Source organism: Ovis aries, chromosome 11 (assembly GCF_016772045.2).
Source record: "Ovis aries strain OAR_USU_Benz2616 breed Rambouillet chromosome 11, ARS-UI_Ramb_v3.0, whole genome shotgun sequence".
In the NCBI taxonomy this organism is placed as follows: domain Eukaryota; kingdom Metazoa; phylum Chordata; class Mammalia; order Artiodactyla; family Bovidae; genus Ovis; species Ovis aries.
Genome location: NC_056064.1, coordinates 27294554 through 27311887, shown reverse-complemented (window position 1 = coordinate 27311887; position 17334 = coordinate 27294554). Strand labels below are relative to the sequence as shown.

The 17334-nt window shown below is 45.9% G+C and overlaps 1 protein-coding gene across 1 annotated transcript in view; it reads right to left on the bottom strand.

The window, feature by feature from the left end:
* DNAH2 (dynein axonemal heavy chain 2) overlaps positions 1–17334 on the bottom strand; it is a 104336-nt gene that overhangs the window by 26472 nt on the left and 60530 nt on the right. The window contains exons 42-59 of the mRNA XM_060395415.1: positions 10402–10620; positions 10078–10195; positions 9731–9867; positions 9071–9208; positions 8822–8980; positions 6677–6829; positions 6410–6501; positions 5937–6135; positions 5560–5784; positions 4366–4470; positions 3506–3694; positions 3223–3308; positions 2957–3087; positions 2653–2802; positions 2136–2303; positions 1788–1948; positions 1401–1540; positions 9–141 (exon numbers count right to left, since the gene is read on the bottom strand). Of these exons, the coding sequence (XP_060251398.1) occupies positions 9–141; positions 1401–1540; positions 1788–1948; positions 2136–2303; positions 2653–2802; positions 2957–3087; positions 3223–3308; positions 3506–3694; positions 4366–4470; positions 5560–5784; positions 5937–6135; positions 6410–6501; positions 6677–6829; positions 8822–8980; positions 9071–9208; positions 9731–9867; positions 10078–10195; positions 10402–10620 (2703 nt within the window). The remainder of the gene's footprint in view (positions 1–8; positions 142–1400; positions 1541–1787; positions 1949–2135; positions 2304–2652; positions 2803–2956; positions 3088–3222; positions 3309–3505; positions 3695–4365; positions 4471–5559; positions 5785–5936; positions 6136–6409; positions 6502–6676; positions 6830–8821; positions 8981–9070; positions 9209–9730; positions 9868–10077; positions 10196–10401; positions 10621–17334) is intronic.

Below are 17334 nucleotides of genomic sequence, written 5' to 3'. Positions count from 1 at the left end.
GGCCTCACGTTCTCCTGGGTCCCCAGATCGGCTCCCATCAGGTACTTCTCAGCCACCTCCAGCAGGGCCTCGCGTGGCCACTCTGAGAACCAGTTAATGGTTGTGCAGTTCACCAGGGCTGGGTATTGGCGGATCCAGTTCCTGGCAGGGGTTGTGAGAAGCGGTTAAGTCCATTCGCAGACTCGGCCTTCAGCGACGGTCTTTGCCACAAGTTCACTCATTCCCTAGGAACCCCAAAGCCCCATTCTTGTGCTCCTGTGTCGCCTTGTCCAGATTCTGCTCCCCTCAAAGCTGGTTTGGTGCATGATTTAGAAACAGCTTCTGGGGTCAGAAAGAGCCAGTTTCACACCAACCAAATATGGATCTTGGGCAAGTGGCGTAACCTTTTGAACATCAGTTTCCTCACCTCGAATAAGGAATAACAAAGCATACTAACTAGAGTTGTTAGGGGATTCAATGGGGTGACACACACAGGATGCTTAGCCCAGAGCTTGGTACACGGGGAACACACCACAAGCCAAAAATATTCAAAGATAAACAAATTGGTGACCTCAACTGCCTCTCTGCATAAGTTCTCTGTCCTTCCCCTCCTTTCTGATGCCCTTGAAAATACAGAGTATGGATCTCATGTGATGGAGACACACAGGGAATATTATTCAGCCTTAAAGGGGAAGGGGATTCTGATGCTGGCTACCTGGATAAACTTTGAAGACATTATGCTAAGTGAAATAAACCAGTCACAAAATGACAAATACTGCATGATTCCACATCTATAAGGTATCTAGGGGTGGTCACTCACAGAAAGTAGAAGGGTGGCTACCAAGGCCTGGGGGTGGTGGGAGAAGTAGGCAGTTCCCACTGGGTATCGAGTTACAGTCTCAGACAAGAATGCTCTGAGGATCTGCTGCATAGCAGTGTGAATGTACTTAAAAACAGTTAAAATGGTAAAATTTAAGTTTTTTTTTAAACCACAATTTAAAACTTGAAAACGAAAGAAAAAGAAAAAACAGCCTTCACCTTCCAGAAAAATAAACAAAACTGATCTACCAAAAAGGAGAGGATGAGTCCCATGTAAGTAACAGGAAGTTGCTGAAAGCAGGCACAGGCTGGGACTTGGTGGTCCAGTGGCTAAGACTCTGTGCCTCCAACGCAGGGGGTCCAGGTTTGCTCCCTAGTGAGGGGACCAGATCCCACATGGCACAACTAAAGATCCGGCAGGCTGAACCACGCCCTGGTGCAGGCTGCGACAATAAGACGCGGAGACACGTGGGCGCAGCGGGACAGGCTGGCACTACTCCGGAGTCTTGGGGGCAGAAGGCAGGGAGACCAGGAGCGGGGAGGAGTGGCCCCCCAAACACACACCAACTCCCGAGGGAGAAGAAGGCCGACACGGGAGTCACCTGAAGGGGTCGCCCACGGGGCTGAGGCAGAGGACGATGTGCAGGTTGTTCCGCACGCGCTCGATGAGGTAGGTGAAGAGGCTGTCCGAGGACTCTGGCACCTGCTCAGCGCGCGCCTGGTCTATGATGAGCGTCTGGATCTGGTGAACGCCGCCACAATCAGAGGGTGGAGGTTTCCAGGACAGCACCCAGGGCGGGAGGGAACAGCGGGGCACACGGGGTGTGGGTTTTAAGGCCGCTCTGCCCACCAGGGTCCGGGGAGGGAAGAAGGCCCAAGAGGAACAGTTCTTCCACCTAATGGAGGAGCTGGAGAGGGGGCGCGACAGCGGCATCCTCTGGACCTAGGAAAGCCAGAAGCAACTGGTAGTGGGTGTAGAAGCATCGCACCTCTTCGAATTCATCCGCCTTATAGAGATTGGGGACTTCGCCCGAGCTAAGGATGTTGTTGATGTCCTCTAGGAATGATTCGTCAGCAATCTGGGTGTCCACAAAAAGGAACGACGTGGCCTTGAGCTCCACCCCAGCCTGGCGATACAGACGCTTGATATCTGGGCCAGGGGAGACAGAGACCTTTCAGATTCACCCTTCTGTCTGTCTTTCCTCTTCTATTGATTAGAAAGCTGTCCCCCAGCCAGGGACACATACAGGACACCATCTTCCCTACCTGGCTTCCCTCCCTCCTGCTATTTCACTCTCAGTCCCAAACCCACTTCCGTGTCAGAAACCCAGCCTTACCTTCTCGGAATTCCTGCCTCCGGTAATGTTTGGTGACCTCAATCTGGAAGGTGATGTACTCGCAGATGGATGAGGCCAGGCGGGCCAGACTCTGCCGCCCGCTGCCCCCAATGCCCACCAAAAGCATGTTGCCCCGAGGCTGTCCAATGACCCGCACAATCCGTGTGACTGGAGGGAAAGAGGGAGGATAATGAGTTGGCTGAGCAAGCTCAGGGGACCTCCAGGCCCTAGGCTGGGGGCTGGGACACCTGACGCTGCAGTAGAGGGACCCACCAGTGTGGGAAGAGGTTAGTGCCTGAAGCTTGGGTAGCAATTCACCATTCAACCTTCACCATGTCTGTTAAATACCATCATCAAAGAAAAAATGTCCACCCATGGACACAAGCGCATCTGGGGTCAGGGAGGAGGGAAACTTCTGGGGCTCAGTTTGAGAAAGATCTGGGAAGAGATCCCCATTTCCTTGGAGTTACCCTGTCACTGGGATGCTGGAGAAGGCCCGGGAACAGGAAGTGCTTACTGTGCTCGATGGCCTCTCGGAAGAGCACCAGCTGCATTGGCACGACAGCGGGTGACAGGTTGTACTCATTGAGTGCTGTCTCCATGGCTGTCTTCAGGACTGTCAGATCCGTCAGGTCCTCATACACCTTGGGCTCCCGCAGGAAGTCCCCTGGGCCATGGCAAGAGGGGACAGATTCCAAATACCTGGTCCTCCCCAGGCTTCCCCAGAGGGCCCTTCCTCCCTGGGCCCCAGTGCCCCGCCTCTTCTTCTAACCCGTCTCCTAAGACTCTCCAGCCTACAGGGGCCACAGCTCCTGGCTCACCAAAGATGGGAGAACGTTTGTTGGGACAAAGGTTATGAAACGTCAGGTCAAAGAAGGAGCCGAGTTTGTCACTTAGGATGCTCACGAAGGCTTCCATGTCTGCGGCGTCAACCAGTCGGTCAGAAAAGACTCTATTGGGAGGGAGCTGGAGTTAGATCTGGGATTGAAGAGGAAAGTGGCCCTGGGGAGGAGAGCGGGGGATGGGGATGAGGAGTGGAGGCTTGGGCTTGGGGAGGCCTGGGTCTGGTGGGCCACAGCACCCTCACCGGAAGCATTCGTGGATCCAAAGTCGGGTGATGCTGGACTTGGTATCATGGAAATCTTTGTTGGCCCTCAGCATGCCCTGGAACACCTGGGAGAGGGGCGTGGCCAGTGGGATGGAGGGAGGGAAGAGGGTCCCTCCAGAAGTTCTAGCGGAAGTGGCATTCCAGGATGGGGTGATTTGGGGTGTGTGGGATGCTCCCACACTCCGGGGCTCACTTTGAGGAGGGGAGAATACCTCCAAGGAGGCTGTGCTTGGCCCAGGGGCAGGGTCAGATGGAGTTTCACCTTGGAGATGTCTCGAAGGTTGAAGAGGTAGTGGATCTTGGCTGGTGTGGGCAGGAAGCGTTGCACCACAGTGTTGTACACGTCCAGGGTGGCCTCAGTCACCACATTCCCAATGGGCTTCACCTCTTCCTCAAAGTCCTGGAGCTTCTGGTTGATCATGGTGCCAAATATCCGGATGATCTGGGACTCCTAGAAACAGGCCCTCAGACTCAATCTCGCAGCTCCTGGCCTTTTAGCCAAGGCGGGGACTCGGGTCAGTGGAGTAAAGTACTTGGGAGCAGAGTGGGGAGGGGCACAAAACACCCCTCAGAAATCAAGAGAAGTCATACTTTAGTGTATTTAAAAATCAGAATTAATGCAAACTGTCCACAATGAACAAATGCGAATGTTTTAAATAAAGACAGGATCTGTACTGTTGGTTTTTCTTTTTGCCTCGGGCTCTCATGTAGCTCAGCATGGCGCTATACTGATCTTGTGTTTGTTTAAAATGTTGGTGTTTTGTTCATCCTGAATTTTGGTACTGATTTTTTTTAATATTGCATTATTATTTGTCTGGATTTCTGAGGTTTGGGGACACCCCTGGGTTCTTCCCTTGCCTCCCCTAGCTGCTCTAGTCTCCTCTTTGGAGGGTGTGCCTTCCCTTCATCTGCTTGGGCCCCACTCTCTGCCCACTGGGACTGTCAAGCTTCACACACCAGAGCCAGCTCAGCAGAAGCAAAGATGCCTGCAGAGAGCAGAGAGTCTCCCCTCCAAGTATCAGAGCTCCCTGAATGCAGCTTGTGATCTGTGCCCTCGTTCTCTAGGACACGGGTGGTTTTTGCCTTCTATGGCCCCTCCCCCAGCCCCCAGGAAGCCCTCACCGTGGGGAAGGTCATGTTGATGATGTTAAATCGACTCTGCAGCCTTGGGGAGATGACAGTCCGTCCACCCCCAGGAGGGCCCATGGCGGCCATCAGGAACATGTCCTAGACATCAAAGACCAGATGGGTCAGGTGGGGTTGGGGGAGACATGCAGGAGGAGGGGAAAAGGAGGGGCAAAGAAATAGGGAGGATGTAAGAGGAGCCAGGAGGAAGAGAGGGAATGGAGGGACAAACGGGAAGAGGGAAGAGCAGGAAGAAACATGGAGTAATGGGGATGAAAAGGTGAGGGAAAGGAAGGGGTTTGGGACACTTTTAATGTCCACAGAGTTACTGAGGTAACTAATTTGTTCTTATTTCTTTCTCTTTTTTTGGCCATGCCATTCAGCATGTGAGATCTTAGTTCCTTGACCAGGGATTGAACCTAGGTCCTTGGCAGTGGGAGTGCTGAGTCCTAAACAATGGACTGTCAGGGAATTCCCTATTTGTTCTTATTTCATTATTATAATCCATGTTCCCAACTTGGAAAATAGAGGTAAGTTAAAAAAAACAAACCACACACAATATTTGATAACATCTTCTGGACATTTTCTTCTATTTTAATATACACATATATTAATATATACTTGTATCTGTGTATGTATGTTCTTTCTCTGAAACATATGAATCTATTATTAGTTGAGTTTTGGACCCTGTCAGATAGATGAGTGCCCCAGAAATCAGGCTGAAATGACTGCCCACTGATTCAGGAAAAATAAACAAGATGCTCAGGATCCCATGGGAGAACAGCCAGGACTGACAGGAGATTCCTGGATCCTGGATGGGGAGTGGAGAATTGGTACCAGGGAGGTGGTTCCTGAAACAATGGGAGGCGGAGAAGCCTGGAGAGGGGTGTTGTGGGCGGCTCTGGTTGGCATCAGCGTTGCCATGGAAGCGAGGTGTAAGAGGCCTGGGAAAGGAGTAGAAGTTGGAGGACAGGCTCCCTTGGTCACAAAGCACAGGGCAGTCAATGAAGAGAGTTACTGGCAGGAATTGACAAAGGAGCCAGATGTCTGGGTCCTAAGAAAGGCAGGACCCTCCTCTGTGGGGAGGAACACAGGCTTACAGGACTTTATCCTGGGGTCCCAGTGGAGTAGGGACAGAACCCATCACGGGAAGGAACAGAGACTCGAAGAACAGATTCTCTGGATGCTTACTCGAATGTACTTGATGGTCTGCTTCGTTCGATCATACCAGAAGCCGTAGTCAATCCAGAGGCGAATCAGCTCCAGCGGGGGCTGGGACCCAAACGTGTCCTTGGCTGGCATATTGAGGTCATCCATGAAGGTGATCATGCATTTGCCTCCGAAAGGCACATAGACACCCTTGGTTCGCTTCTCCACCCTGCTCTCAATGATGCTCTGCACATTATTGGATGTGGTCTGGTGGGAAAGGTACAGAATGAACGCTTGGGTCTCAAGAGAGAAATTCGAGGTTAGAGAGGCATGTCCAGCGGGCACTGGGCTCCCAAAGGGGAGCAGAGACAGGGAGAGAGCAGGGGCTGGCAACCTGGCCCGGGGGTCCTGCCACACACCTGCGCAGACATGTTGACTGTGAGCACTGACCACTGGCTGGAGGGCAAGGACTGCAGGACACTCTGGGCGATGGAGGTCTTTCCAGTCCCCACAGGACCCACCAGCAGGACAGGGTTCTGGCTGGCCACCATGGTGCTCACCAGGTAGTTGTAGCGGACAGTGTCGACGGTGGGCACCATGATCTTATAGAAGGGGGAGCTGGGGGTGGGGAAAGGGACTGTGTCTCAAGATCATGGCCCACTCTTTTCTAACTCCTGCTTCCTTCTGCTCCCCACTCTTCCTCTAGCATCACTGCTCTCTGATCACCCACCCTGCCTCCTGTGGGGCCTGGGGATCAGGCATTCTCCTCAGGGACCCTGTCCCATTTCCTCTAGCTTCTGCTTCCTGTCCTGGAAAGTCATCTCAACTCTCTTGCCAAATCTCCCCCCACCGCAATCCCAAGCCTGACCCACCCCCCAGGCCCGGCTCTGACTTTGGAGGGTAGCGCCAACTCTTAGGGAGCTTATCCTCAAACGATGTCCAGCTCCGCATCTTTGGGTCCACGAAATACTCGTACACTGTGTCCTGAGGACGGAATGTGTGTCAGATTACCAAAGCCTGCCTTTGGCTTTCCCTGCCCAGAAAAAGCACTCATAGATAATGGGGAAGAAGAAAGAGAGCTGGGTGGCAGGCTGAGGCTCAAGATGTCTGAGGACCAGGGTTATAGAAAAATAGGACAGCTGAGCTGGAAGGCGCTGACCTTGTTGGGAAAAGTGCCCTCGATCTCTCGGAGGTAACTGTCGATCTTCTTGCGGCCCTCCTCATCCACAGAGGCACACACCGACCAGATCATGCTGAACACAAATGTCAGCTCTACCATGGAGGCAAAGTTCTCACTGTCAGCTGGGTTCACCTGCATGGAAAAGGAGAAGAGGAAATATCCTAAATCTATTAACTGAAGAGATGGAGACCATAATTTGAAGAGATACATGCACCACAGTGTTCATTGCAGCACTATTCACAATAGTGAGGATGTGGAAACAACCTAGATGTCCATCAACAAAGGACTAGATAAAGCAGATGTGTACAGATATACAATGGAGTATCACTCAGCCTTTAAAAAGAATGAAATAATCCCATTTGCAGCAACATGGTTGGACCTGGAGATTATCATACTAAGTGAAGTAAGTCTGACAAAGAAAAACAAATATCACTTATGTGAATAATCTAAAAAATAATGATACAAATGAACTTATTTATAAAACACAAACAGACTCACAGAAAACAAACATATGGTTACCAAAGGGACTAGGTTGGGGAGAGGGACAAATTGGGAAGTTGGAATTAACATATACACATGACTATATATAAAATAGCTAAGCAACAAGGCTCTACTCTATAGCACAGGATCTCTCTTCTCAATACTCTGTAATGGTCTATATGGGGAAAGAATCAAGAAAGAATAGAAGTATGTATTTGTATAACAGATTCATTTTGCCATACACCTGAAACTAATGCAACATTGTAAATCAATTATACCTCAATGAAAAAAAACTTTTTAAGCAACATAAAGGTGAATAGAAAAGAGAGAGAGAGACTTCCCTGGTGGTCCAGTGGTTAAGAATCTGCTCTGCAATGTAGGGGACTTGGGTTCGATCCCTGGTTAGGAAACTAAGATCCCATATGCTGTGGGGTAACTAAGCCTGAGTGCCACAACTAGAGAGCCCACGTGACTCAACACAGCCAAATAAATACATGTTTTTTAAAAAGAGAGATGGAGGGGTCTATTTTGGCAACTCATCACAAAGAATTAAAATTTCCCTCCCTTCCTGGTTCTGTTTGGAAAACCATGTAGTTGTAGAGAAACCTAAATCAAAACATTTACATAAACCTACTAAGCTACAAAAGCACCACGGGAAGTTGTGCTGAGACTCTGGTGTCTGCTGTATTGAATCCAGAGTCCTTATTCTGTCCTTCCAGCTCACACTCGTACACATCTCACCATCCTCTTCTCAGGGTCTCTGCTACAGCTAAGAGGCACCACACACCGACACCACCCATCAGCCCACCCTGCCCAGCGGGGGGCTGGCTCTCCTATCTGTGTTTCTGCAAAAGTCATCCTGTTGGCATAGACTGCCCTCCTCTCTTTGTTCTGTTCATCAGCCTTCTTCCCCCAGCAGTTCTCCTCAGCAGTTGAGTGCCATTGATACTACCTTACTATCATTTTCCTACATGTCAGCTTGCAAGTTCACCTACATAGTTTTAATTTATATTGATCATATCAGGAATGACACATACTGTTATAGATCCTAATTGTTATATAACTATATATTAATAGTTGAATGAGCTGGTAATGCCCTTAAAAACAATATGAACCATTTCTAGGCAGTGATTTAATCTCAGCAGAAAAATATCTAATTTTGGTCCTTACATCATAATTCTAAGCTAAACAAAAATGTTCTTCAATATCAGTTAATCTGGAAATTTCTAAAGCCCCTCATCAGACTAATTGGGGAGCTCCTCCCAGCAAAAACAGTATCCCAAGGGCTCACAGATTCCAAGATTTAATACTTAATTTCAGAAGAATGGAGAAATGAGGAACCAAATGAACTATCCTCAGCTCTTAAATACAGGCAGGAAATTATAGTGAAGCCCATTGTGCTTTCTATCTGATTTGGATATAAATATATAGTTTGGCCTTGCAGCACATGTGCCCACGTGGACACACGTGTGCACGCACACACACACCCTCATACACACCCTTGCTGCCTCCACAGTTGGTGAGGCCTCCTCTTGGAGTCTCTGCTCCACTCAAGCCTCATGTTCCAATTGTGTCTCAGACACATCGTTTCCCAGACATTTTCCCGGGAGGTTGAGAGCCCTTTCTGCCCTGGCCCCCTCTCACCCCATTCTCCGGTGTGGCCAGGGCGGAGTACAGCTTGCAGAGGGAGATGATGCCACTATATTCTGGGAGGGGCACCAGCTCATTGCAGTTGTCCTTCTTGAAGGTCAGCATCTTGTTGATGAACTTTTCGAACATGTGCTGAAGGGGCTCAGCCTCCACCTGGCATTGAATGAGCAGGAGCTCTGAATTATTCTGTGCACCACCCCCAGACCCCACTGGTTACTTGCCGCTCCTCCATCTCCTTCATACCTTTGGCCTCTTGTCCAACCATGACTGAACATAGGGCTTCCAGCCTAGGTCTGTGTAGTCGGTGTACACCATCCCACAGCGAGACACGGTGGCCGGGGAGGCCACTGCCAAGTTCTCCACTTCGAACAGGAGAGACACCTACAGATACACTTGGTCAGAACCTTGTCTTTCTCTCAGTAGTAAAAACACCCAGAATTCTGATGCCTCAAGGTGTCTCTACTGAGTACCACATGTGGCAGGATGAATAAGGACCTAAGCTTTACAAATGATTTGCTTATTTAAAAAAATTAGGGCTTATTCAAGGTCATCCTTATGAGAAGTCTCTCTTCACCTCACATTGTTTGATTGGGTAGGAAAGGGTGGGCTCTTTACAAAAGCTCATAAATTACAGCCCAGGTGCATAAGGGCAGGTCATTCCCCCATATGTCAGTGGCAATGAGACTGCTTTAGTCTCTGCCACAGCGCATCCTGGTACATAGTTCTCTATATGATTGTCCTCAGCGTCCATGGCAGACAGGCATCTCTTCTTCAGTCTCACAGGCTGCCCTGAGTCCAGGTGTCCTCCTTCTCTTTCTTGTTCCTATAGAACTTCCTCTTTCCTCTTGGCCCTGCTCTTCCCCTTAGCCCTGCCCTGGGGCCCTCCAGTTTCCACCCCTCAACCTGCTCAGGCATTGCGATGCGCTCTCCGTTGATGAGGGTCAGCACTTTGTTATCATCCATGACGGAGTTCATGCTCTCAATCCATAGAGTGTCCACAGGGCCATCGAAAAGGATCCACTTCTCATCTGGTTTCTCGTCTTGGTAGGAGGTGGAGGAGAAGGAAACCACAGCTTTGTTACCTTGCCCTCCCTCCACGCTCATCTTCCTGGAGACGCAAGCAGTTGCTTCCTGGGATCTCTGCATTTCCAAGCATTTTTTCCCCAAAACTGAGTTTTCTATCCCCACACTGCCCACCCCCTCAGGAAATTCAGGAATCTGCTCTCCCCACCCCACGACCCCTTGGGTACCTGCACATGCCGTCCTCATGACACTGGACAGGACGCCATCCGTCCATTCATTTGTGTTGAGGTCATATTCCCCATACAGCTCCCCTAGGGACAGTGCCTTAGGGTTCAAAGGGAACTCCTAAAATAGACACAGGAAGGGAGTTTTGAGCTGCTGGCAGACACAAATCCCAGGCTGTCCCTTTATTTCCAGGTATTTGTATTCAGCCTCGGTCTCTCTCACCCCTCCCAGGCCGCCCTCCTGGTCTGTACTGCCCTCCCTACATCCTGGCGCCCCCGCCTGCTACTCAAGTCTTGGACAGCAGTCCCACTGCCCCAGCTCCGCACCCTGACAATGTTGAAGTTGGGCTCCCCCGCGCGGCACAGGGAGGACAAGGAGGACTGGAGAATCCGCCACGAGGCAGTCTTGCCGCTGCCTGTGCAGCCCACGATCATGGTGGAGTGGCGGGAATTCTTGGTTTCATACAACTGGATGACCTTGGTGAGGGTGAACGGGGTGGGCTGCAAGCCCATGTCCCGAATCTCCTGCTCAATGGTCTCCCGCAGCTGAGAGAAGGGGAAATACAGGAAGCAGAAAAAAACGGTGAGGCATATAGAGGGCTTTCAAAAGCTCCCCAGTGTCTGGGAGGATAATACTCAAATGGTTTTAAAAAATGGCACCAGGGCCCTTTGCACCCTGACAGTTGTTCTTTCCTTGGGAAGTTGGCCAATTGCAGAGTTAAGAGATTGGGCTCTGGTGTCAGCCAGTCTGGGTCGGTAGGTTTCAGCCATGTGAACCTGCGTGAGTGAACTTCTTTGAGACTCAGTTTCCTAATCTGTTAACTGGGAGTCATGATAGTACTTCACCCTTAGGCCTGTTGTATTCAATAAAATAGTCAACAGGAAACACAATGTCTGATACAAAGTTCTACAAATATCTTCTAATATCATTCAACAAATATTTATTAAACCTCTAAAGTAGGTGCCAGGCAGTGTGCTTGGTGCTGAGAACAAATTAGTGTTCATCCCATTTCAGGGTCCATAGTCTAGTGGGGGAGCCAGACATTAAACAACTCACCAACTAAGTTAAAAAGAAATGCTTACAAAAGACGAAAACTCTGATTCGAGAAGATACATGCATCCCAGTGTTCATAGCAGTGCTATTTACAATAGCCAAGACACAGAAGTAACCTAAATGCTCATCAACATGAATGAATAAAGAAGATGTGGTAGAAAATAATGAAATAATGCCATCTGCAACAACATGGATGAACCTAGATATTATCATATTAAGTAAGTCACACAGAGGATTAAGTAACTCGACAGAGGTTGAGATGGCAGGATGGCATTACTGACTCAGTGGACATGAGTCTGAGTAAGCTCTGGGAGTTGGTGATGAACAGGGAGGCCTGGCGTGCTACAGTCCATGGGGTCACAAAGAGTCAGACACGACTGAGCGAGTGAACTGAACTGAACTGAAGTCACAGAGAGAAAGACAAATATCATATGATATTACTTACATGGAATCTTAAAAATTATACAAATGAACTTATTTACAAAGCAGAAACAGAATCACAGACACAGAAGAAAAACTAATGGTTACCAGAAGGGGAAAGGGCAGGGATAAATTAAGAGTTTGAGATTAGCAGATACAGCTGCTATATATAAAATAAACAAGCACCTACTTTACAGCAAAATCACTGCAGATGGTGACTGTAGCCATGAAATTAAAAGATGCTTGCTTCTTGTAAGAAAGGCTATGACAAACTTAGATAGCATTTTAAAAAGCAGAGACATTACTTTGTCAACAAAGGTCCATATAGTCAGACCTTTGTTTTTCCAGTAGTTTTTCGTTTTTCCAGTAGTCATGTATGGATGTGAGAGTTGGACCATAAAGAAGGCTGAGAGCCAAAGAATTGATGCTTTTGAACTGTGGTGTTGGAGAAGACTCTTGAGAGTCCCTTGGACTGCAAGGAGATCCAACCAGTCAATCCTAAAGGAAATCAGTCCTGAATATTCATTGGAAGGAATAATGCTAAGTCTGAAGCTCCAATACTTTGGCCACCTGATGCAAACTGCTGACTCATTGGAAAAGACCCTGATGCTGGGACATATTGAAGGCAGGAGGAGAAAGGGACAACAGAGGAAGAGATGGTCGGATGGCATCACCAACTCAATGGACATGAGTTTGGGCAAGCTCTGGGAGATGGTGAAGAACAGGGAAGCCTGGAGTTTTGTAGTCCATGGGGTCTCGAAGAGTCGGACATGACTGAGCAACTGAACAATGTTACAGCACAAAGAACCATATAAAATATCTTGTCATAACCTATAATGGAAAAGAATCTGAAAAAGAATATACATATAAATATATATGTAATTATACATCATGTAAAATATGTATAATATATACACATATATATGTGGATTTACATATATATAAAACTGAATCAGTTTGCTGTACACCTGAAACTAACACAACACTGTAAGTCAACTAGGCATTAATAAAAATTTTGTGTGTTTTATTTTTAAATTTATTTTAATTGGAGGCTAATTACTTTACAATAATGTAGTGTTTTTTGCCATATATGGACATGAATCCACCATGGGTGTACATGTGTTCCCCATCCTGAACCCCCCTCCCACCTCCCTCCCCATCCCATCCCTCTGGGTCATCCCAGTGCCCCAGCCCTGAGCACCCTGTCTCATGCATCAAACCTGGACTGGCGATCTGTTCCACATATGATAACATACATGTTTCAATGCCATTCTCCCAAATCATCCCACCCTCGCCCTCTCCCACAGAGTCCAAAAGACTGTTCTGTACATTTGTGTCTCTTTTGCTGTCTTGCATATAGGGTTATCGTTACCATCTTTCTAAATTCCATATATATACATTAGTATACTGTACTGGTGTTTTTCTTTCTGACTTACTTCACTCTGTACAATAGGCTCCAGTTTCATCCACCTCATTAGAACTGATTCAAATGTATTCTTTTTAATGGCTGAGTAATATTCCATTGTGTATATGTATCACAGCTTTCTTATCCATTTGTCTGCTGATGGACATCTAGGTTGCTTCCATGTCCTGGCTATTATAAACAGTGCTGTGATGAACATTGGAGTACATGTGTCTCTTTCAATTCTAGTTTCCTCGGTGTGTATGCCCAGCAGTGGGATTGCTAGGTCATATGGCAGTTCTATTTCCAGTTTTTTTAAGGAATCTCCACACTGTTCTCCATAGTGGCTATACTAGTTTGCATTCCCACCAACAGTGTAAGAGGATTCCCTTTCTCCACACTCTCTCCAGCATTTATTGTTTGTAGACTTTTGGATAGCAGCCATTCTGACCAGCGTGAGATGGTACCTCACTGTGGTTCTGATTTGCATTTCTCTGACAATGAGTGATGTTGAGCATCTTTTCATGTTTGTTAGCCATCTGTATGTCTTCTTTGGAGAAATGTCTGTTTAGTTCTTTGGCCCATTTTTTGATTGGGTCATTTATTTTTCTGGAATTGAGCTGCAGGAGTTGCTTGTATATTTTTGAGATTCTTTGTCAGTTGCTTCATTTGCTATTATTTTCTCCCATTCTGAAGGCTGTCTCTTCACCTTGCTTATAGTTTCCTTCATTATGCAAAAGCTTTTAAGTTTAATTAGGTCCCATTTGTTTATTTTTGCTTTTATTTCCATTACTCTGGGAAGTGGGTCATAGAGGATCCTGCTGTGATTTATGTCTGATAGTGTTTTGCCTATGTTTTCCTCTAGGAGTTTTATAGTTTCTGGTCTTACATTTAGATCTTTAATCCATGTTGAGTTTATTTTTGTGTATGGTGTTAGAAAGTTTCATTTCATTCTTTTACAAGTGGTTGACCAGTTTTCCCAGCACCACTTGTTAAAGAGATTGTCTTTTCTCCATTGTATATTCTTGCCTCTTTTGTCAAAGATAAGGTGTCCATAGGTACATGGATTTATCTCTGGGCTTTCTATTTTGTTCCATTAATCTATGTTTCTGTCTTTGTGCCAGTACCATACTGTCTTGATGACTGTAGCTTTGTAGTATAGCCTGAAGTCAGGCAGGTTGATTCCTCTTGTTCCATTCTTCTTTCTCAAGATTGCTTTGGCTATTCAAGGTTTTCTTGTATTTCCATACAAACTGTGAAATTATTTGTTCTAGTTCTGTGAAAAATACCTTTAGTAGCTTGATAGGTATTGCACTGAATCTATAGATTGCTTTGGGTAGTATACTCATTTTCACTATATTGATTCTTCTGATCCATGAACATGGTATATTTCTCCACTTATTTGTATCCTCTTTGATTTCTTTCACCAGTGTTTTATAGTTTTCCATTTATAAATCTTTTGTTTCTTTAGGTAGATACATTTCTAAGTATTTTATTCTTTTTGTTGCAATGGTGAATGGAATTGTTTCCTTAATTTCTCTTTCTGTTTTCTCATTGTTATTGTATAGAAATGCAAGGGATTTCTGTGTGTTAATTTTATATCCTGCAACTTTACTATATTCATTGATTAGCTCTAGTAATTTTCTGGTTGAGTCTTTAGGGTTTTCTTTGTAGAGGATCATGTCATCTGCAAACAGTGAGAGTTTTACTTCTTCTTTTCCAATCTGGATTCCTTTTATTTCTTTTTCTGCTCTGATTGCTGTGGCCAAAACTTCCAAAACTATGTTGAATAGTAGAGGTGAGAGTGGGCACCCTTGTCTTGTTCCTGACTTTAGGGGAAATGCTTTCAATTTTTCACCACTGAGGATAATGTTTGCTGTGGGTTTGTCATATATAGCTTTTATTATATTGAGGTGGTGGTAGTCACACAGTCATGTCCGACTCTTTGTGACCCCAGGGACTGAAGCCTGCTATGCTCCTCTGTCCATGGGATTCTCCAGGCAAGAATATTGGAGTGGGTTGCCATTTCCTTCTCCTATGTTGAGGTATGTTCCTTCTATTCCTACTTTCTGGAGTGTTTTTTATCATAAATGGATGTTGAATTTTGTCAAAGGCTTTCTCTGCATCTATGAGATAATCATATGGTTTTTATCTTTCAATTTGTTAATGTGGTGTATTATATTGATTGAGTTGCAGATATTAAAGAATCCTTGCATCCCTGGGATAAAGCCCACTTGGTCATGGTGTATGATCTTTTTAATATGTTGTTGGATTCTATTTGCTAGAATTTTGTTAAGGATTTTTGCATCTATGTTCATCAGTGATATTGGCCTGCAGTTTTCTTTTTTTGTGACATCTTTGTCTGGTTTTGGTATTAGGGTGATGGTGGCCTCATGGGATGAGTTTGGAAGTTTACCTTCCTCTGCAATTTCTGGAAGAGTTTGAGTAAGATAGGTGTTAGCTCTTCTCTAAATTTCTGGTAGAATCCAGCTGTGAAGCTGTCTGGTCCTGGGCTTATATGTATATATGTATATAATTATTATATATAAATAAGTTATTATAATTACATATACACATATATATGTGGATTTACATATATATAAAACTGAATCACTTTGCTGTACACCTGAAACTAACACAACACTGCAAATCAACTAGGCTTCAATAAAATTTTTTTAAAAATAAAAAATAAATGAATGCTTATAGAGCCATGACACATGTGGGTCCCAGAAGAGTGTGACCTTTTAAAATACACAGCCAATGCAACCAAATAATTTCAAACATATGCAGGATTTTACTTGTATCTCTCAAATACACTAAGAGGCCTCACTTCTACTACGTCCTTCCACTGTCTGAGAATTAGTTGTATTATCATGTTTGTGTGTATTTATGTGTGTGTATGTATATTGAGCATCATGCCCCAAGTTTTTTTGTTTAATTAAAAAAATATTTATTTACTTGGCTGTGACAGGTCTTGTTGCAGCACACCAGCTCATTAGTTGTGGCATGTGGGATCTAGCTCCCTGACCAGGGATTGAACCCCAACCCCCTGCATTGGGAGTTCAGAGTCTTAGCCACTGGATCACCAGGAAAGTTTCTTTATCTCCATTTTTAACAAGGTTTTCTCCTTTCCTCAACTATATTTTGTGTCCCCCAAACCAGAGACCTACTATTTTTACCCTCTAGTCTTCTGCCAAAGTGGAAGAGGGACAGCCATCCAGGGACACAGAGAAGGGGAGACCTGCCCTGAGACAGTTTGCCTCCAATCCTTATTTTAGCTACATCCCCTTTACTCAGTGGGCTTCCCTGATAGCTCAGTTGGTAAAGAATCACCTGCAAAGAAGGAGACCCTGGTTCAATTCCTGGCTCAGGAAGATCCCCTTGGAGAAGGGACAGGCTACCCACTCCAGTATTCTTGGGCTTCCACAAGTCTAATTCCTTTAACTCAGTGGCTCAGTGGTAGAGTCTGCCTGCAATGCAGGAGACGTGTGTTCAATCCCTGGGCCAGGAAGATCCCCTGGAGGAAGGCATGGCAACCCACTCCAGTATTCTTGCCAGGGAAATCCCATGGACAGAAGGATAGGCTACCCACTCCAGTATTCTTGGGCTTCCCTTGTAGTTCAGTCCACAGGCGGGCTACAGTCCACAGTCCATAGGACTGCAGGGTCAGACATGACTAAGTGACTGAGGATTAGCACCCCCAACACCTACTTCCTACTTAACAATTCTCCCTACTTCCAGCCTCTCAGGTTTGCTGAGAGTCACAACACAAGTCACTACTTGATTCATTTATTTCCTATGTCTATACTTCTGTTGTTATCGCCTCTCTCATTCACTCCATCCTTCCTGGTATAGATGCCTTTTTAAAAAAACATCCCTTTAGAGTAGTTGCAGCAGGTTTTCAAAAGGAAACAAAATTGTTTTTAATCCACCTTTTTACCTAGAAGTCCTCTCTGAATATAATGAGGTTGTTGGGTTTTTCAAATTTCAATTATAATATATTTTTTCATTTGTAGCAATTCTATTGGTTCTTTTCAAGTCTACTCTGTTTAGAAGTATCTTGTTCCTGGATCACAGTTTCAAACTTCTCTCTTATTTCTTTAAACATATTAAATGTAGGTACTTTTAGAATTCTGTACTGATTATTGTCCATATCTGTAGTCTTCTGGGGTCTGATTGCGCTGTTTTGTTGTTCTCTGGTTTTCCTTCATGATATCTTATTTCCTTGTTTGTTTTGTGATTTTTGACCAGAAGTTGCTCATTTTCTTAGGCTTTTACGAGAATTCTTTGGGCTTTTAAGTTGAAGTTTCATTCTTCTGGAAATAATTTGCATTTGTTTCTGCCAGTCGCTTGGGGGAGACACTAACAACCTGGAAATACTTCA